The sequence below is a fragment of the Zosterops lateralis genome (assembly GCF_965231275.1).
Source record: "Zosterops lateralis genome assembly, chromosome: 1".
Lineage (NCBI taxonomy): Eukaryota > Metazoa > Chordata > Aves > Passeriformes > Zosteropidae > Zosterops > Zosterops lateralis.
Window position 1 is genome coordinate 23,804,126 of NC_139762.1, and position 22,456 is coordinate 23,826,581.

Genomic DNA, 22,456 nt, shown 5'->3' on the forward strand with positions numbered 1-22,456 from the left:
GAAAGATTAAAATGTGGCCATAGTATGGAATTATTTTAATTATTTCTGATGACTTAACTGACAGCTAGTGTCTTTCAGTTATAGATCAAGCCATAGAAAACTACCTCTCAATAGAAATCCTTTGGAGCTGACCAAAAAAAATAGTATTTCACCATGTGTTCTACTATTTAAAGGAGATGAACTGTGGTAGTAATGGTAAAGTGATGAGAGATTGTTTTTGCTATTACTAGTTAAGGACAAAAGCAAAGGGGCTTTTTTCTAGAGGAGAATGCTTATCTTTATGCAGCATGTGAATTATACTCCAAGAGGAGATCAGTTGTATATCAGTGTGGGATCAAATAACTAGTTTGACAGGGTTTCATGTTTTCTTTTTCTGTACTTGCCAATTAAAGGGTTCTTCTTCTTTGTCACTGAATATGATTAAAGGGTAAAGATTCAGTCCTACATCAATTATTTTCTGAAGGTTTCATTATTATTTCGCTGGAGTTCCTTCTTTAAAAATGCTGTATATACTGCAATGTAAGTGATGTGATGTGGTCAGTTCCACACTATATACAACCTTAATTTACATAGTTTTTTCTCAGAAAATAGATATGCCATTTTTTTAAAATTACCCGTAATGTTTCTGTTGCAAGAGTTCTTTCAGTGGCATTATTTTTTATGATTTTTATGGAAGTTTTCCTTTCCTTATATTGTCATGCCTATTAATAAATGCAAACCATTGTTTAATGCATAGAAGTAATCCAACCACTTTTGTTTGCCCATATATTGTACAATGAATAGAAGTCCAGGCATGAGGGGTTTTTTTAAAGCAAATTTTAATGTGTGGTTTTCTCTTAGTGTTATCTTTTCATCTACTTATAGATGTGAAATTTGTTGTTTCCATCATCTTTCTAGCTCCAAGTGTTTCTTCTCCCCAAGTCTAAAGTCATCATCTCTGCTTGCTGTGTTACTACTGTCCCTAGAGTTCTCGCATTTTAGTTTTCTGAGCTTAAGAAAAAAATAACATTTTGTACATATTTTATTGATAAATAATATTCCTTATCGTAATACTTAGTTAAACACAGATCCCAAAATAACTAGCTGGAAAACTTAACTTAAGATGTACAAAATCTGCCAAAACTTAAGAACACAGATGGGAAAGGGAAGAAATAGTTTAATAGGCAGTTATTGCCAAGTGCTCTGTGAATATAAAGATCTTTGTGTGAATCAGTTTTCCAGTGAGGCTGGGGTCTATCACAGCAGGAAATAAGGGATTACCTGAGGAGTGAGGGTTTGCCATAGTTTCCTTAATGACTCTGACTCCAGGAAGAAAGAACACCAAAGAGCTGTAGCTGAGCAGGCAAAATATCATCAAGATCTTGTCTAAGTGCAAGGTTGGCCAGCCATTGATATCCTATAGCAAGAATGGTCACCTGTCTTTTTTGTTGTTGTTGTTATTTTGCTGTCAATAACAAACCCAGTACCTAAAATCTCTAAAACCAAATCTGCTCTTACAGGTTTTGACATTTTCCACTCACACTGTTAGCATTGTGGGCTGTTTGGAGGGTTGACCTCTAAGCAAGTGCTCTGTCTGTGTCAGGCAGGCAGTTCTTGTTTCTCCCAGAGCCTCCACAGATGAGAACATGGATAGAGCCATGAAGGGGCTGTGATTAGGCTGAAGAGGAAGGGTGCCTGGCTGGTCCCACAGGGCAGCTGGCACGGGCAGCTCTCCTGGGCTCCAGCTGTGGAGGGAAGGGGTAAGGGATTATTTTTTTTTTTAAGGGAAATCCTTGAACGATGCCAGCTTCCACTGGGCTTTTGCCCCTGCAGATTTCAGTAGCTGCCCAGGGTGGGTCTTTGGGGTCAGCAGGAGTTTGCTGGGGTGAGAGTGTGTGTGAATACTCAGCCTGGGGCAGGCGAGTATTTGGGCTGTCACGTTCGGCAAGTTTGGTATAAATGTGAGTGCAGATGTGCCCCTTAAAGGTCACAGGAACTGCTGAGCAGATCCAGACAGCTCTGTTGGGGTTATTTCCCTTTGAAGTCCCAGAAAGGCAAAAATACTCAGCTGTCAGGGACTGCTGTACATGGTTTTTAAATTTGGTTTGATAATACTAGCATTAAAATGTTCCTAAGCGCTTCAGGTATTAATACAATGATAATTACAGTTTACAATCCCTGTTGAAATGAATAGGAGTATCCTAGCAAATATTACCTGGAACAACAGAGAGCCAGTGCAATATCAGTTCTCCAAAGCCTATTTCTGAACTAAAGAAAAAGAATAGCTGATGTTCTTAGTTTGGGAAGAACAGGTTAATTACATATTTTTTGAACTTGAGTTCCTTTAGATGGGTCCATATTGGCTTCCAGAATCTTTAAGTGTTTTTTCTGCTACCAGGTTAGGAAGGAATTTACTGCTTATGTTAAGAATCTGACCCTTAAGGACTTTATTTTTCTTAATACTGTTATTATAATGTTCATGTTAGGACAAGTTCTCCCAATAGCAACTCCATCAGTCCTTAAGTGCTCCATCCACCTACATGGTGACTTCTGTGTTTTGCTATGGTTCAGTAAATACCTTTCTGTGACTGCTTTTTGCTTTTGACAAAAGTGTACTGTATATTGTCAGAATCATTGATTATATGCATCTCTTCGAAGTGTGGTGTATTTTGCACTGATATCTTTCATTCCACTCCCTAACATAAACCTACATATATTTCTGGATTTAGCTGTTTAACAAAAAGCAAGTAGTGAAATAGTAATTTAACATAGTACCTAATGTTGAATTCAGGGAGGTGATTTTGTATTACAAATTTCTTGAATCAGCACCATAAACACATAATTTTGACCTTTGTAGAAGTAACTTCTGGGCTTTCTCTCTATTGCTGGTGATCTGGCTTTTCTGTTTATCATATTCCTGAGTGGATGGGCTTCTCTGAAGTTGCTGTATCAGTTCTGGATTGGCCAGATAAAACATGCAGTTTTATCTGTTAGTTGTCTTTGTTTTGATGTGCTGGTCAGAAATGGCGTGAAAAGTGTGAGTGGAGATTTTTTTTTTTTATTTTGCAAATATTTGTAGGATTTATTGTTGGTATTTGTGTTCCTTAATTCAAGAGCTGAACTTGCTATCTCATCCTGCTGATTAGCTCTGTTGCAGCTTCTGATTGAAAAATAACTTGATAAACTTAAGCTAGATGTTATATAAATGTAAAACAACCTAAGCTAGTAACAAATACCATATCAGCAAGCTTTTGATCCAGTCTGTATCATTCTATCCAGGAAATGGAATAGAATTTATGTCATTTATATTTCAGTTTTGCTGTGTTGGATGTTTGTAATTTAATAGTGAATTGTATACAACTTACCTGAAGAGGAAGATACCAAATGTTGCCAAGTGAGCAGTGGGGAAGTAAAACCACTAAGAAAAGGCATAACATCTATTTATATATTGTGAAAGCTCAGGTTCACTTAATTCATTTCTGATGCTTTTCAGTCTACAGACTTAGAATGTTTGAATATGTCCTTCTCCATTTTATTAAATCTTTGTGTAAGTACACAGAAAATATATTTAAACCGTTAGAGAATATGTGTAAAATAGGTTTGCCCAGATCTCCCTGTAAATAGTGGGGGTTTTAATGAACAAATTGGTTCTGTTGTTAAATATTGGCTATAGAAATTTTATTTTGATGTAATGCAGAAGAGTTGTCTTGAAAAGTTCTACAGTTTAATGATGGGGTGGTTGGTTTTGCTGCTGCCTAGGAAAGTGGTGGAACCAGCTCCCTAACTTTCAAGTTTGGAAGGAACTTCCTATGTTTGGCAAAGTAGTCCAGATACATGAAATTATATAATTATAAATTGTGATTATACTGCTGGTAGGCAGCTGTGCAGGGTAAGCTATGCAAAATATCTACAGTCACTCTCAGCTTTGTGACAATTTTTTCATGAGAAGCTTAATGTACTGTGAGGTTGGAGGACTTCTCACACTGATGTTCGGATGATAGATGTGATTTTTGACCAATTTGATTCTTGAAATTTGTTGCTTGTTGAAAGTGATTCATGATGAACTCACAGCTTTGGAGGTGCAAATTGCCACCAACTGCAGAAGTCTTGGCTGCTTTGTACTGTTTCAGCTTATTCTTTAAAATTCATTTGAGCACAGTCATAAGTCTACTACAGCACATGTTTCGGCTTGAACACATCAAAGAAGCAGCAGTGATTTTCACTTCTCTGTTGAAATACATAGGTTTTCCCAAAAAAAAAAAAAAAAAAAAAAAACATCATCTCTATGCTGTTCAGAGAATTCTCATTATAAAATTGTAGCCTTCCTTTTTATGGTGAGCTCTTCTCAGTATAAGCTTGAAACCTCTTCATTTTAAGTTTTATACATCTTGGCAAGAAAAGATATACTGGAGTGTTCTTCATATTCTGAGTAACTTAATATGCTATAATTTTCAATTACGCTTCTAACTAAATTCTGAATTGTAGGATATGGCATGTTTTCCAGTGTAGCACATTATGCACTGAGAAGCAAGTTTCATTATGCTCCCTTACACCTTTTTGCTTTGAAAGTTATTGTGCTGCTGCAAGCCTGGCAAACCTGCAGTAGCTGCTGGAAAATTCCTTTGAGACTGTTCGTTCAAGTTTTATAGAATTCTGTAACCAGGTCATTTGTCTGAGGGGAAAAAAACCAGAAAGAACAAGTTTAAAGAAAGAAGTCAGGTGTATATGAAATCCAAACACAGATGAGGACTTTTCATTTAATTATTTGTGAAACTGGGCTTGTCATCCTTGTCTGAACTCTCAAACTTCCATGAAAGAAAGCAATGGCAGAAAGGTCATGGATGGCTGTTACTAAGATTTCAGGGAGACTGAGTTGGAATGTAGGTTATTCAGGTCTTGGAAGATTCCTCACACAGGAGAATAATGACAAAGTTGAAGGTCTTTTTCTGCCTCTACCTTTACACTGTGCTGATTTGATAGAGGATACTTTGTCAAATTCAGTGATTTGGAAGATAATATGTAGAGGAGCAGATCTAGAAATGCTCAGAGAGCTTGTCTTTCCTTGTGACATTCATCTGCCTTGGAAGCTGCCTTTCTCAACCTGTAGGGTTGTTGACCCCAGGGATGAAGCAAGTAGGAGCAGGAGAGATTTCTTTCTTGGTGCTGAAATGAAGCTTTGAAATGCATTAGCAGAATGAAGGAAGCAACTTTCATTACCTAGTTTACTGTCTTGGCTTTTGCTAAAGAGAGTTAAAAAGGAAAAGAAAGGAAGAAAGGAAGAAAAATGAATAAAACAGGGAAAGGAATGAAGTAAGTAGATTTTTTTTTTTTTAATGAGGGAGATAGTCTGATGGAAAAAGAGCCAAACTAATTTACCATTCTAGTCTTGAATTATTTCTTGCAAAGCACTTTTAAAACATCTGCTGAAGCTAATGTGAGAGTGCCATAGATTTGTTAATGACCATGCAACATGCCTGCTGCTTCATTGCAATTGAAGTTGTCATCACACCAGACAAAAGATAGCTGCAAAACCTTTCCACCTGCGAATGTGTGTATGTCACAAAGATGATTACATGACCCTTTGTCTTTTCTTTTAGTTAAAAAAGTGCTCTTCAGCATTTATGTGAAAAGCATATATGTGAAATGTCTGAGTAGTTGGGCTTAAGTCTTATACTGTCAGTTGCATGACCAGATCTCACCAACAGCAGTGTTTTTGTGGCAGTCCCTGCTTGTAAGAGGACAATTTTTTTTTTGTCTCAGTCTGAAGTACTCGATGATAACTGTGAAAGAATCAAGAGGCTTGCTATGGGTAGGCAAAGGAGCCTAAAGGAACTGGGTAGAACTTATTTTCAAGGCGTGGAGTTGTTTACGATTTATTTTCTTAAAAACCTTACTGACAGTCTCAGAATCTAGCAAGAATAGGCATTTTGTTGTCAAGTCTCTCAAGATTTCTCACACTTGAACTTGGCAGTGGGAAGACTTACTGCATTTATGGATATGCCTTTGATAACTTCATGATCAGGGGGGAGTTTTAGAGGATAGAATAAAATTACAAACCTGTAAACTCAGAAAGACTTAATATACTGTTCACACAAAACCACTAATAACGCACTTACAGAAAGAAAATTGTATAAACTAGCACTGGCACATGTAGCCATCTGTTGGAGCAGGAGGCTGATATGGAAAAGGGATTGAAAATATTTTTTTAATCTTTATTTTTAAATCCTGTTCATATGGTTACAGCGAAGGATAGACAACAGATACAAGTGGGCAACTAAGTTAAAGAGTATAAAAACCACCTGTCACAATTGGGAGAGTGTTTATGCTCAGACACTTTCTCCACCGCCTTTCTGGTTACCAAGGCATCCTTGGCTCGTGCCTGGCGCTGGAAGCTGCCTCTCCCACACTGATACCTTTGCTGATCCTCAACTGTGCCCTCCTGTTTGGTTTATAGGAGGAAAGAACCCTCCTACTTTTGGATGCAGCAAGTCTGGACCCAGGTTAACGGAAGCAGCAGCCTGGCTGCAATTTCAGGAAAGGCTTGCATGGCATATTGCATTACATACCACTGTGACAAATGCAAACACTGTGCAAGTAAAAGGAAGAATTTATTTGCCAGGCTTTATTACTAACACAGTTACTGTATTTTGGGGCATCAGTACAGAAATAGAGCAAAATGCCCCTTTAGATCAGCTCTGTTGAGTTTCTGTCTCTTTTCATGAGCATTAGAGGCTGTCAGGACTTCGGTGTGACCTTTATCTGAGACCCTGTCCTTAGGTGACTCCTCCTGACGTCTGTTGTCACAGAACAGAGTTTTGCTTTGAGGACATATGTGGGCTTTTATAGACCTAAAATCTAATCCAGATTCTCTTGAAAACTGGACCTTTTTTCTCTGCAAGGAGAGGAACACCAACTCTATTGGATTAGAAACTCACTTTTCTGAAGTTAGGCTGTGCTATGAACAGAAGAAAAAAAAAATTAAAAATGCTCAGCTTCTCCTTGCCATGTTGAGGGCACCTAAAATAATTTTCAATAATTCCTGATTTCAGGATTGTGCTTGATTCAGAAATTATGCTGATATTTAGGTCTCAAGTTAGCAGAATAAATATGTACTATATTGCAGCTCTTGGTGTGTTGGTGGTGAAAGGAAAGAATTTGTAACCAGTTTTAACTTCTAGTATAAAATGTTATTTTCCTTGATGCAGGTAAAAATGTTTTCAGATTTTTATGCAACTGGGATTCCTACCCCAGGTCTGATCAGTTGGTCTTTCTGTGAGAGTGACTTTTTCCTCACTTGGCAATTCAGCACAGACATTTAATCAGCTCATTGAGTTCAGTGTTTCAGACAAACACAGAGAATTAATGTCAGAGCTTCTAGTTCAAAAATTCTCCCATCTGGCACTTCAGTGACCTTTTTATATTCGCCTTCTTCCATCTGACAATGACAGTTGGTTTAACATCAGCTTTGACTTTGGAAAGAAAACGGCCATTTTGGGCGAGTGCCTTTGAGATGGGCTGTGGGAGGTGTATGAGTAAGTTTGTGATAGGTACAGCAAGGAGCACACCATATCCCCAGATACCATTTCCAGTCTCTGAGCTCTATTTTCCGTTGCATTTGCTTGCTCACAGCTAGCTTTGCTGGCAATCTCTGTAGCCAATTAAAATTAAATAAATATTACTCAAGAATATGAATTACACTTTTGGGACATGGAAAGAGGCCATCAAGAGAGGAAAAGAAGTGTCATATTTTACAACCATTTTTTCCTTGCATCTTCCTTCCTTTCCACTACCTCCCTATTTGCTTTTCTTCTCTCTTACTCAAGTTCTCTTTCAGCTTCTTTTAGCTGTGTCCATCAAATGTTCAAACCAAAGGGCTGGTGTAGGTGATTACAGGGAGGGATGAGTGTGTTCAAGGACCTCTTTCAAGTATGAGCCTGATTGCACTGGTAGCTCTGGTATGAGCTGGCTGGTGATGTCGTGCAGCATTACATGCTCTACTTCCTCTTTCACAATTTTATCTGCTCCCTTATCTCGTCTCTTGTTCTTCATGGATCTTTTCCCTTATTGGGAGTTCTCACCAACTCCCAACTGAGCTGTTGTCTCAACCTGTGCATGTTTCTGCTTGTGGGTGCAGCAGTCATTTGCTGACCCTCTCTTGGGGAGGATGGAGAGTGCTACCAGATGGACCGAGAAGAAGCCAGCAAGACTTTTGTTTAAAATGAGAAAGAGTCTCCCTATTGCTTTGTTCTGCAAAGAGGATGAATCTGCGGATAGCTACAATTTTATTTTGAACAAAGCTGCTTATAATACTCCAGAACATTCCCAAACTCTGTTTTATAAGTAGCAAATGTCAAATTCCAGGGATGCCAGAATCTGCAGATGACTTGTGTTCTCAATTGCCATGGTACCAAAGCATGATAGAGAATAACATGCTTATAAAAGATAATAAAAACTCGTATCCAGATAGGATTTTTCCAGTGAAAATTAATGGCAGACTTACATTCTAAGCAATTCAGCTGTTGAACCAGTAGTCACTTGACTATATATTTTTTTCTTTATACATTCTCAGCTAAATGCAACTGCTAAGTCTTTTTGTCTGTAATAATGAAATTGTTGCACTACTTCCAGCAGGCTTTGGCTCTATAAATTATAATCTATATCTTCATAACTTTTCACTTAAAAAAGCCTAAGTGCTTTACAAACTTACTTAGCACTCTCAGTTTCTGCTTGTGGTAGGGGCAAGATCACTGTTGTGAACAGAAAAATGGAACTGTGGAGAGGTTAAGTGACTTCCTTACCCCATATCCCTCAGTAGTTTTCATTTTTTTTTTTTTTTTTTTTTTTGCTGCATGCTAGATCTTGGGTTTCTCTGTATCTGGTCCTTTCACACTACATCTCCTGGAATGGTGCAAATGGGTGGAATTCATATTTTCCTTCAGATTTTTCAGTAGAAGCTTTGGATATCCACTCTGGTATTTACTCAACCAGTCACTTTCCCCCCCCAGATTTACACAGTGGCAATAACCAATAGAAAATAGTAGATGGTTGGCAAATTTTTATATTTTACACAAGTTTGTATCCACTGGATGACCAAAGCAAGCATTTGTTGTGTTAAATGTAAGAATTAAAACCCAGATATAATGTATCTTCCTGAAAGATGTGATGAGCTTCAGAGAAGGGTGTCTTTACACTATACGAGCATTTCAAACTTTTTTCTTCTGTGTGGTATGTGTGACCAGTTCTGCCAGAGTTGGTTGTTCTTTGTTACTGAGGATATCTTTATTCATATGAATAAATTCCACTGATATGGGACAGTCTATATTTTACTAAGTACCCAAACAGGTGATTAATTCTGGAGTCATTCATGACTGTTTTAAAATTCATGGACTGTAAGACTATAAATTACTTACATGGTTTAACTGATCACTCTCACTCTTTCAATGCTATATGACTTTAAACAGTAAATGAATTAGTCTAGCAACCTTTAATTTTAAGAATCCTGTTTCTTTGGGAAACCTGTTTCTGTTCCTCTTAATTTTGCTGACAGTGATGAAGTGAAAAAATCTTGCATTGAAATGGTATCACAATTACTAAATCTGATACACCATTTATTATTTTCACATTAATCCCAAATGCAGATTAAGGAGTATTGCTTGAAATGAGATTTAAGGTAATTCAATGAGGCATCTTTATTTAGAAATGGTTCCATGAATGATTATACTGATTTTTATTTATTTGATGGGGCTTATTATGGAGCTTTACACATGGTACAAAATAACTCTTGTGATTTCAGTCTCTTAACTTCAGCAGTATTCTTTATGGAAAAAAAAATGCTAAATGCTGACATTGTGTTTTGAGATGTTATAGGTACCATGATGCTAAGGTGGAGGCTGTATCCCCGTCGTCCACAGTGACGTAAAGATGACTAAGGTTCTTTACCCTAGAGCAGCCCTGGGATCTTCTCAAATTGATTGGGAGACTGGGCAGGAGAAGCTGGGGGAAAAGTGCCATCCAAGCTGTGTTGTTGCCTGTCATACATTGTCTTTAGATTCTGATCCACAGCTAAGAAAGTTACAGAGTATAAACTATGTTGTGCTTTTTTGTGGTTCTAATATGAGGAGATCTTTCTTGAATATTGGCTCTTTTTACCTTAAATAAATTTAAAAATGACAGAGAAACACTAAAATAAGTTTTAATATCAAGCTGCACTAACTTTTGTGGTGATGCATTTTACTTAGTGCAAGCAGTTACTGAAATTGACATGAATATTCTGATTTTCTAGATAAATCTTCCTTTTGTGACTTTTTAAAAAAAGTTCTCCTGACTACCAGCAAGGAGCCAGCAGGTGGTAAACACTGGTTTACAAATCTAACACCTTCTGATGCTAAGTATTTGTACATCTTCTTTGAGAAGTTGAAATTTAGAAGCAGATTTATGCTGTACAAGGGAAAATTATATTTAAAAGGCTGAATTAGAATTTTTTTAAAAAATCAAATCCATAATGTTCCTAAAGATGATATGATCAAGCTGGTGAAATCTATGACCATTTTTATGCAGAGGAAGATTTCCAAAATAAGTTATGTTTCAGTTTTGCTTAGCACATTGTTGCTTTTCTGCATGATAAGCCACTACAGAATAAGTTGTACCCGTAGCTGGAGCAGAGGAGCAGCTGGTTAACCTCCTGCTGACCAGGGGCAAAATCTGCCCTACTGTGGTAGCTTAACCCTGCTGATGGAGGGAAACCTGAAACCACGAATGAGTTTGTGTCCCTAAGTTGGTTACAGCCAGTGCTCAGTGCTGACCTTTTAGATCTGTTCCTTTCAGACTTCACAGAACAGATTTTCAGTATGAAGTTGGCCTGTCAATGGACTTGGCCTGTCAATGGCAGAATGTAAAACAAATGCTTAAATATTGTGTCTCTTCAGTGTTTTATAGGCAGAGTAGACAGTTTGGAAACGTGTACCCTGCCACAGTGGTGTAAGCTTAGCTTTGCTGGCTGCAGCAGTGCACTCTGCTCAGCAGCCATTTGGAGAGAATGCTTTGTTTCTGCCAAGGAAATATTGATACTGGTGAGAGAGAAGTGATGAATTAAACCCCTTGTCAGCTCTGGCAGGAGATGTGCTGCAGTTGCAGAACAGGCAGATGGGCAGCGTGAGCACCCTCTACTTTTGCATTTCTCTGCAGTCCTCAGGCTTTTCCACAGGTGACAGTGGTGTCCAGCCTGTGCATCCACCAAGGTGTTTGACTTCCGAGTGGGGAGCTGGTTGGTGCTGTCTTGGTTTTAGTCATTTGCAATTTGGAAGTTGGCTATTATATGATGATGGTGGGGATTTTTATTCTACTCCAGGTTCAGTCAAGCAGCCTGAAGGCTAAAGTGCCTTCCCTTCAACATCTAATTCCAAACTATTGCTACTTCCAGTCAAGGCAGTAGTAACAAATGCTTACATGGCCTACATAAGACACATGTAGATTTTCCAGTGGAAAAAGAAAACAGAAGCAGCATTCATGGCATTATTATCTATAGTATGTTTATACCTGTGTATTCCAAGAATTTTTGTCTGCTTCAGGTGCCTTGTTAACCTGAAAGGAAGACAAGTACTGCTTTGGAAGTTTTTGTCCATATCTCCTGTCCCTGTTTTCTATATCATAGGGTTTCAAATGCTGAGAAATACTGACTACTGATTACTGACTACTGATTACTGATTTATTTGCATCCATGTTGATTAAGCAACATGGGAGTGCTGCTATATTAACAGTAATTTCAATTTACATTATTTTAAAACATCTTTGTTGGTAGCAAGTGCTGCAAGAACATGGAGATGACAGTGGGAAATATGTGGATACATGTTGGTGCATATGAGTTGTTTTAGGGAAAAGAAACCAATTAGTTTTACAAGAAGACTAATTAAAAACTCTTTGTGCTGCAGCTCTTTATCTTTTGCTGAAGTAACAGACCAAAATTACATAATTGTGTTAATTTAAGCCCAAAAAAGAATTAGCATTTGGAATGAAGGGGGACTTTTCCTTTTCTCAACGAAGTTATAAGTTGGTGAAGTTCTAGTCTTGGAGAAATCACTTTAGCTAGAAGAAATGCCAACCCTTGTAAGGCCTGGTTTGTGACAGTAGTAGTGACAGTAGTGATGTCCTTCTTTGCAGTCAGCCTGGTATATGATCATTTGGCCAGATGGCACAGTGCAGGAAACTTTACTCTAAATTTTTAATGTAGAAAAGAAATATTTCATCTACTGTTACAGTGGATCATTAAAAAAAAAAAAGAAACACTGAACTCCACCAGGTACAGTCACCCAATATTTCTATAAACAATTGAAGTAAGTTGGATTTCAAGGCACAAAGGGCCTCTGGGAAAATGGCAAAGAAAAATTTATTGGAGAAGTTTTTGGAGATGTTTTGGGTTAGGAAGGAAGACTCCTGATTTCATGGTAATTTATTTTTTCTTTTTTTTTTTTTTTTTTTTTTTTTTTATATTAACTGATTTAGGATGACAAGTTCTCAAAAATTAGAACAGATTATAGGTGCTTGAATGAAATATTAAATTGTTTTTATATGAGCAGTTCAGTTGACAGCATATTAACACTGTCTATCCTTAAAAACATTCAAATGTCGTGGAAAAAGTACATTGTAGATTACTTTGATACCTTACAATTAGAGGAGGCTCTTGGGTTTGCTTGCATTACGCTTTTTAACTTTTCTCTGTAGCCTGAAACCTGAAGCTATTTCTTTTCTTTCCAAGTTAAAGTCAAGTCTCTTATGGGTGAAAACAGAAGCCGAGGCCTCAAACACAGCCCCTCACCAACAGTGTAATTTGAAAAAATGTCATAAATATTGGAGTGTATTGAAATTAAAACCAGAAATGTGCATGACTGGAGTATCTAAAGGTGCTGTTCTGCTCTTTTAGTTCTTTTGAACTAACCATAGCACATTTTGATAGCTCAAGCAGCAAGTGGCAGTATTTAGAGTTTGGCAGAGTCATACTTCACAGTAACAAAGAATTGAACTTTTGTGCTTTAGTGTGCCATTGAGCTGCACTCTCACGTTTCAGTGCCTGGGAATTGATTTACTGATTTGATTTTCTGAGACATATGGTGATAATAATAATAACACTGTATAAGCATTATTTAAAAATACAATAATATACCGGTATTGAATCTTTGGAAAGCCAGCACCAGCCAGTGCACACACAAACTACCATCATTTATTTTAGTTTAGTCTCATCCAATTTTGAACAAATGGAAATCAATACTGCTTGTGGATATCTGTGGCTAGATTGGAGAGAGAAGTGAAGTGGCATTGTTGCCAAGAACACATTGTACAAGAAAACACAAATGTATGAGTTTATGTTCCTCTTTTGCCTTCCTTTTCCAGAATCTTTTAGTACATTGTACAAAGATAGGCTTTTTATAGTTATTATTGTGGTGTGGGTCTCCCCTATGTAAAATGCATGTGTTGTTTCCAATTTTAACATAGAAATAGAAAGTGAATGCTTATGAAGTTCAGTGCCTTTTTTGATGCTGGCTGGTGCATGGAATGATATTGACTTTAAGCCTGTTAGCGTCAACAAATTATGTTTTTTCTTTACAGATATGTGTCACAAAGATGTCTACACGGAACTGCCAGGGAATGGATTCAGTGATCAAACCTCTGGATACAATTCCTGAGGATAAAAAAGTTCGGGTTCAGAGGACACAGAGTAGTTTTGATCCATTTGAGAAGCCAACTAACCAGGTGAAGAGGGTTCATTCAGAGAACAACGCTTGCATTAACTTCAAAACTTCATCTGCAGGGAAGGAATCACCTAAAGTCAGGCGGCACTCCAGCCCCAGCTCTGTAAGTGCACAGTCCTGACACCTCTGCATGTGCCAAATGGTAGAATTAGAGGCACCAGATAAATGTTTTCTTGCTTAAGAAGTGATCGTTTACTTGGAAACAAGAAAGAAAAGGGTCATTGCAGATATTAAATGTGTTTTCCATATATGTTTGTTGTGCTATTAACGAAATAGGATCAGAAAATAGAACTTGAAAAAGAATATGTTTATGAAATTCCTTTCAGATGTTAGTTAGGGTATCTTACAGGATTTCTAAGCATTTTCCTCTCCTTATCCTGGTATGTCATTACAGCTGCTATAATGTTTATGCAGCGAATTTGGCAGAGGATTGCTTATTTGTGAAGAAGAATTCTTTCCCATGAAGTTTAAGAAACCACATGAATTGCCTTTTTGAGTTTTAGATTTTGGTTTTAGAGAAACAGATCAGATTTGACGGATTTTGTTTACATTTTATAATTCTCTTTTTAAAATCAAGTAGTAAAAATAACATTTATTTCCCTGTCAGAAACTCTGTGAGAGAGATCGAGAAGAGAGAAAAATAACAGAGAAGGGTTTGGCAACACATCATAATAGTTTTATTCTCAAGTATTTTGAAAGAAACTAGATAAATAAAATGTCATATCTTTTATGAATAATGCCCAGAACAGATTTCCCCCAAAAGACCTTCAAATTTATTGAAAAACTATTTCTGTTATGCTTTGGCAAGAAAAAATCCTTAATAATGTGACCTTTGAGTTGAAAACTACAGATCTAAGTAGAATGGATGTAACACTTCAAATCTTATTTGGTGTGAAAAAAATTTAAAAGGTTGATTGCCTCCTCTTTTTTTTTTTTTTTCTTTCTTTTCTTTGTTTTGCTCTATCTTCTGGACATCTTCTGTCCTCCCTACAGAAGTTTGACTGAAGCTTGTCAGATTTCTAATGAGAAATGGCAAGAGATTAGTTTTCTGTAGATGAGCTGTGTTTAACCCGTGTGAATTTAGCGGGTAAGATGTCACGCCTCCAGGGGACTGTCCTTTTTAGAAAAGGTTACATTTTAAAATGTAACCATCTGTAGCAAAAACAAATTTGCTTTTTCATCATCACTTGGCATTATATAGCTGCTGCCAAAGATGTCTCTAGTGTGTTCCATCTGAGTCCATGACAAGGAGTTCTTACCATAAAACTTTTATAATCATTAAGAATGGATGAATCTATTTGCACTGGGTTTACTTGTTTGTGATGCCTGATTATTTTTTGGCATCACAACTATTAATGACTTTTTTTGGAAAATCTTAAGTATTTTGTGGTATTAACTCACTCCTCGTCTCTGCCGTTCCTCTTAGAAGCAATTATTAATTTCTGTTAATGTTTTTGACATTCTTCTGTTAACTCTGAAAGGTTTCAGTTGCTTTGCTTCCAGAATTTTGGAGCAGATGTTTTTGAAACTGTATTTTTGGCATCTTGTTCTTTTCCAGAGGGCTGGCACTCTACTGCATCCATGCAATCTCCTATGATCCCAGTATTTTCTTATGTAAATGACATTAATGCTTCCTCTAGTAGTATGCTGCTGGTTAGAGCCCTAGCTAAACATATGCTTTTGGTAATCTTTGTCCACGGTGGTACTCATGCAGACTTGCTGGATACAGGAGGTGCAAAAGGATTTCTTGAAATACAATTCTTATTTCTCAATTTCTTGTAATTCTCCCTGATTTTTATAGCTCTGTTTGGTAAAATCACTTCTTCCTTCTGCTTGGAAGCACTGTTAGTAATTTTTGACTTTTCCTCACAAGGAAGAGCATGTGGAATAATGGAAGTGTTCATGCCAATGAAGAGGGAGGAGCAGTTCACAACAAAGGGGGATGTTAGCCCTCTGCTGATCAGGTCACACTTGGCCCTGCCTGGCATTCCTGCGTTCAGCCATCCAATGCAGAGACAAGATCAAGAGGCTTTATTCCCCTTCCCAGAATCTGAATGCACGACTTCAGGCAGTAGATGGCCTGATGCACATTTAATGAGTGATGCCCATATGGTTAGTTGCAGAAATGTATAATTCTGTAGTTTTCAATAATACTTGAATTAACAAAGGGTGTAGTGTGTCATCTTCTTTTTGTAGCCCTGATGTTGTGTAGCAGATGCCCTTGCTACTTACTCTTCTGGTCATTTCATCTTTTTCTTCCATGTCAGCTGCATATTCTCCCTTACTGAGTTCGTACTTGGTTCTCTGGAAATTTTCCTCTTGTATAGGTTATACCAGTCTGAACAAGCATTTCAATTCCTGTAAGTGTTCTTGAACATGCTATGCCCTCTGGGTCATATGGGCTACAGCTGTGGAGTCATGTTTCAGTTTTGGCTCTGCTTTCTGTAAGCTTTATTTTAAGGTATTCTGATAGAGATATGCTACCTTCAGTTTGCACTTTCTATTCTCGATTAGTAGGGGAACTGAATTAGAGATAGACTTCCATTTAGTCTTTTCCTTTCATCATTTGAAGTCCTCTGTAGCCATCAGGTGTGGAAGTGATTCTTACAGAAGGTATATGGCCAAGGCTTGCAGTCTCCATATCACTCATTGCTTCTGCTCAGGTAAAAGTCCTTTGTTTATCTCAGAAAAATCACATTTTTCAAGATGTGACCTGAAAGACTTTGTTTATAATGCCCTGGGGTGTTAGTTTCTGCTTTGATTAATTTCAGCAGCTTTATCACCCCTCTGACAGGTATCAGTTTCAGTGTTTGGTAAAGATCACAAAATACTCTGCAGGTGGTATGTTGCCCATTTTGTGTTGCCCTTACCTTTGAAATGTCCTGCCCTTTGTGATGAGAAAGATGAAACACACACAGAGGTTTTGGGAAGCTGGAGCTCCATGACCCTCCCACAGATTGTCACTTGGAAAAAAAAAAATCTCTTGCTTTTGAACATGAAGTATTTTTCTGCAGTTAATGTAACACCTCGTTGCAACCTGGTAGAATTCCTGTGTAGTTAATTAGTGCAGTAGTGTACAGATAGAATTTAGCACTTTTTGTTTGTTTGTTCTTATACAACAAGCTTAGAATCTTTTTACACTTAGAATCTTTCCACTTTCTTCACTTGCTTTGAACATAAGAAGACATCTATGACAGTGATTTCTGAACTGCTTATGCTGATTGAAATGGTATGTTATTATGGGATGAATTTTCCAGCAAAACAGAATTATTCCTTTATCACATCAGAGTAGTGGATAATTTGGAGGTAGTGAAATAGGTGTTTGTCTACCTGTGCATTGTCTGTCAGCCATTGTCTGTTCTACTTCTGTTGGAAGGGGATTTGGCTTGACAAACCTTTTCTCTGATCCATCCCAACACAACGTGTGTGTATGTGTGTGTATATATTATATACATATGGCTGTAGTTGTGTGTATTTACCCGTCTCTGTCTCTCTCTGTTCCTATCTTTCTAAAAATATGCTGACTCCTTTGTCAACCAAGGCAAAAAAATGGTTTTCTTTTCTCCTTAAATAAAGAAAAGGTAATACTACCTAATAAACTGGACCAAATAAAAAAAAAAAAAAAAAAAAAAAAAAAAAAAAAAAATCACAACTTAAAAAGCAAACACATGCCACTCTTGCCCAAACAACTGCTTTTAAAAGTTTGACTCTAGTTATCTGAAAATTTTGAGATCCCTGCTCAAACTCCAGTGCAAGGTAAAGTTTTGGTGTAGTCAGAGTACATATTTTATACAGTAGAATAGTACTTTTGCACCATATGTAAATAGATTATTGCAAGCTGTATAAAGTAGCCATCTGTTCAAGATTTAGTTATGGAGTGATACACATCAGTTTGTTCTCCTTAAATAGCTTAAGCTCCCTGGTGGTGAATTTAAATGTCATGCTAAGGTATATGTTCCTATGTGTCAGTTACATTTTAAAAACAAAATCAAGCAGAACACTAATGTTCTGCTTACTCCGATAAATGTAAAAAACCTAAACATTCAAACAAAAATACTTGGATAAGCAATGCTTTACTGCACTGGCTCTGCACTCTTTTTGGGAGAGCAGTCTTTCTTCTGTAACTTTTATTAGTTTTCAGTCCTGATACATACAACCTTGCTCCAAAAGGTACAAGCAAAAAAACATAAATCCTGCAATGATCCTACTGCTCCTGTTAGCACATTGCAAAAAAGCTGTGTAAGAAATCTAGCTTTAAAATAGACAATGTCAGGTTTTTTTCCCAAAAAAACCCATAGGCATCATTTCTGTTTGCCCAAATAAACACTTAAACACTGTGGCATTCTTGCCTCTCTCTTCCTCTTCCAATGTAGGCAACCTTCTCCAATTAGGAACCTGTTAATTACTAGGGTAAGTGCATCCTTCCTGGTTGGTATGTTTTATGGAGGTAAGATAATTTCAGAGTTCAGCGCAGAGGGTGGAGTTTTCTCTACTGGCACAAGGGAAGCGTTAATAATCGTTAACCTGGGGGATGCTCTCTAGATGAAAAGGCAGATAAAATGTGGCAGTTGAGCCAGCTCCTGTGCTCTAATAGCCTGGAGAACAAGTGAACAGCTTTAAACACTGCACCCTGCACAAAGAGCTCTGTGGTCGCTTCTGCCCAGGTTGCTCTTAATTTATGGCTGTGTGTTAAAGGGTTAGGAAGATGCAAGCAACAGAACAGGATCAGAAATTGGGAGAACTGAGACTGAAGCATGGTTTGAATGCTTGAACATCTTTGTATCCCTTGAACATTGCCCTAGAAAACAGTCCAACTTTCAAGATATGGTCAAATTGGCCTACTATTATAGGTTGGATACAACCTGCAGTTAGTGTGAAAACTTCATTTGGTTTTGTGAAAGAAGGTTTACTCTTGTGACAAAGAAGACAAAATGGTTAAAAAGTAATTATTATCTTTCATTCTTATGATTTAATCTCAGTTGAGCTTCTTGGCCTGGGTTTACTTTCAAAATTTTCTACCAACCAGTTTATTTCTTTTGAGGTGTATAACAAAGCAGATACTTACTTTTGATTTTCTGTAATTTACAGAGGTACTGTGAAAACAATAGTTTTCTCTTAATGATAGTTTTATATTGAAGTTTAATATCCTCCAGTTTAAAAAGAAAAAAAGGATCTATTTAAAACTTAGACTCAGGAGTGTGACAGTTAAGTGTGACATTCACAAGCTGTTCTGCAGTTATGAAAAATGCATGAGAACATAACCCACACAGCTTCTATAGGAATAGTCAGGTGATTTTCAGTGTAATTTTCCATTAAAACCTTCTTTATTACATAGATTTTGAAAAATTCTGAGAAAGAGAAATATTCACGTGGTGATGTAGTGCAAGGATTCATATTGTAAGACCTTTTATCTCTCCTACAGGCTGTATCAATGAAATGGCCATTTGAAACAATGTGGTCAGAAAAGACAGTTTCTTCTAATTTCTTTTTTTCTTTGTTATTTTTAATACTTTCATGTCACTTTGAAATACTAGCTTCTTCTATTTCTGTACTCAGCATTTTGGCATACTCTTTCTATCCTCGTTACTATGATCTGTATTTCCTTAAACCAGAGGGGAAAAAATATCTAATCTTGGTTACTGCAAGCCATGCTGCTAAAAATGTTCACTTCTGATGCTCTTAGACTAATCTAGCACAGGGAAAAATGTAGGCTTATAATAAGAAAGCTACCTAATGCAAAACTATTTTCAAGGAAAGTGAAATGTGAAGGCAAACAAGTAAGACTCTCAGTGAGTTTCCTGAAGGGAAATCTCTGCATTTTTCTGTGCTCCAGTTGCCAGTGTCCTCTTGGAGATAACATGATCTACCACAAAGTGTGCTGACTTCCACAGTGACTTGGGACTATGTTCTTCAGAGGCATGAGGACCTTTACTCCCTTTTGTCTCAGTAATTCGTTTAGCTTTCCTGTTTGAGTTCTTTGAAAGATTTCTCCAGAGCATGAAAATTCACTTTGCAGTGAGTTTTCCAGTTGTATCGATTTCTTGCTGCCTGGTTGTTTACTGCCTATTTAACTTTTTGCTGTTAGATAGTTCAGTCTTGGTCACAGATGAACCTAGGTGTTGGTGAGCTTTGTAAGTTGGGGCATTTTCTGTAGCAAATGAGGAGCTCTAACATGGAGCAACAGGCTCCTTTGTGCCTGAGTAGTCCCAGAATTGTTTAGTACATAGAATGGCTGTCAAGCACTGGGAAAGGCTGCCCAGGGAAGTGGTTGAGTCACAGTCCCTGGAGATATTTAAAAGATGTGTATAGATGTGGGGCTTGGGGACATATGTGGTGGGCTTGGCAGTGCTGGGATTAGAATTGGACTTGGTGATCTTTAAAGCCTTTTCAAACCTAAATAATTCTGTGATTCTCTGTTGGTGTTTTAGAGGGTTAAAAAGCAGTAAGAAGGAGCAAGAGAAATGGAAAAATAATAGCTGTAGAAGTATTGTAAGGTTAGATCTTCAAAAAGAAACTTTGAAAAAACTTATCAAAATACATGTGTTCAGCTAAAACCAGTACTCTTTTCCATTGAGAAATATTGTCTGGGTCAAACTGGGGGATTGCACCAGTTATATAAAATACAGGGGAATTTCTTGTGAGTCTGCTGCTTGTGATGTCTGTCAGTGGCTGATGCAAGCACTGTACATCTGATGTGCTCTGGATATGTCTCACTCACTGTGTTTATTTCAGTCAACCACATCCCAGGCAGAGTAAGGGACTCCTGTGATTTAACAAACACAAATCTCTGTGTATATGTATTCCCATGTATTTTACCAGAAGAAATAAAATACTTTGGAAGAAGAAATTGTACTTTAAGAGGATTTTGTAGATTTGATTTTAATATTAGCATTTAATAAAAAAGCCAACCAACTTTGCTGTAACAAATAATATTTTTTCAACAGAAATGGTTGAAAAGGATAAGCTAATGTGGAGAAATCTGGATAATGAAATTCATATCTATGTAGCTGAAAAAACACCCATGTGAATGGGAGACTGTAACAATAAAGGAAAGTAGGCTGAAATGGTTATAATTTTCAGTAGTCATGTGGAATTTCAAATTATTTAGATTCTTTTATTTAGATTCCTTTAAGCTTAAAACTTAAGTTTTGAAAAGTTAGACATTTTTGCATTATTTCTGTCTTCACCTCCTTTATAATTCAGAAATAAAAGGAAATATAAGAAGTGTGTGAAGTTTTTAACTTAATAGGCAACTTGTAATTAGAAGTTTGAATTAGAGTATGAGATTTCATTTTAAAAAATGGAGAAAATGTTGGGGAAATGTTAAAGCTGTCCCTTCATTATCTAAAGTAATTGTAATATGATGAGTATTCCGGCATTTCATTAAGAAGTATCACACAAATTATTTATATTATTATATATATTCTTTTACCTCAGAATTAATTTAATTTTTTAAAAAATAAAATCCCCTGAAGTGCTTTTCTTCACCACAATTCTTCAAAAATGGTAAGCCTTTAAAAATTACAAATGCAAGGAAAGCATAATGTCCATTTTCACAAAGGGAGATCTCATAGTGGAGACCATGGGCAATCCAGTCTGATGGTGCTGTGGGAGCAGACCTGAGCTCCTGTGCAGAGGTGCTGTGAGCTGGCAAGGGGAAGGTGCCAGCCAGGGGTTTTGCTGCACTCAGGGCAGGTGGTGCCTCAGGTGTGGGGTTTGGGCTGTTTCTGGGCTCGTACCCAGCGTGGGCAGGCACTGGACCAGGGGTGGGGCTACATGGGGAGGGTGGCAGGTCAGCCTTGCTGCTGCAGAGCTGAGCACAGGCCTCAGGGCTCTCACTTGTACCCTCAGGAGTGAACTGTCTTCCCCATCCAGCCAACACCAGCATTTAGTTCTGCCTCTTCTTGGTGAGGATGCAGCAACTTCCAGGAGGAGAACAAGTCAAAACTCATGACTTCCAGTCCGTGCTTCTGGCAACTGGACTATGGAGAATTGAGCTTGAGGTTGTAGGAATAATTATTGTTGATGATTTACTATGTGGTGATGGATTAAAGGCATCCTGTTTCCTGTGAACATCTTAAGGCTTTACAAGTTGTTGTGACCTTTAGATTATGGTTTCCAGAGGTAGAGAATAAAAGTAAATATCAGTGTAAAAATGAGAATGGATGTGAAACACGTGTATACACCCTGTCCTTTCTCTGTCTTGTTATGAGGAAGCCAACAGTGAACTATTCACTGTTAACTAGGGCAGTATTTCCACTCCAAACAAAGCTACTCATTGTGTGTTCATTGCAGCCTGCAATTTGGGAAATACTTTGTGCTCCCTCTTCATTATATGCAAGACATTTCGACATCTAACTACTTTTTTTCTGAAGGTTTTTTAGCGTTGCATTAGTCCATAATTGGATAGCTAAATGAGAAGGCTACTTGAATAAATATTTTAGTCACCTCTATTAGTGACATCTGTAATAAAACTGTGATTTAAAAAAATCCTAAAATTTGTTTTTAACCAGGCAGAATGCCTTTTTAAGCACAGATTGGAAACCAAGAATATTACTGCCTTATCTATAATGAAGTGTTCCAAATAATGTAGCAGGAAAAAGATCTGAGAGTTTCATTATGACAAATTTGTGTAAGTCTACTAATACTTATGAATTGGATAGCAAAATAACAGGTTGTTCTTTGTATTGGAGAGAAGTGAAAGGGCTCAATTTTGCAAATGTACATCTGTATGT

At 37.3% G+C, this 22,456-nt stretch overlaps 1 protein-coding gene across 2 annotated transcripts in view; it reads left to right on the top strand.

Moving 5' to 3' along the window:
* Window positions 1-22,456, top strand: part of CDK14 (cyclin dependent kinase 14) — a 338,755-nt gene that overhangs the window by 65,101 nt on the left and 251,198 nt on the right. For both annotated transcript variants that reach the window (XM_083862878.1, XM_083862877.1), the window contains exon 3: window positions 13,579-13,824. In XM_083862878.1, coding sequence (XP_083719004.1) covers window positions 13,579-13,824 — 246 coding nt within the window. The remainder of the gene's footprint in view (window positions 1-13,578; window positions 13,825-22,456) is intronic.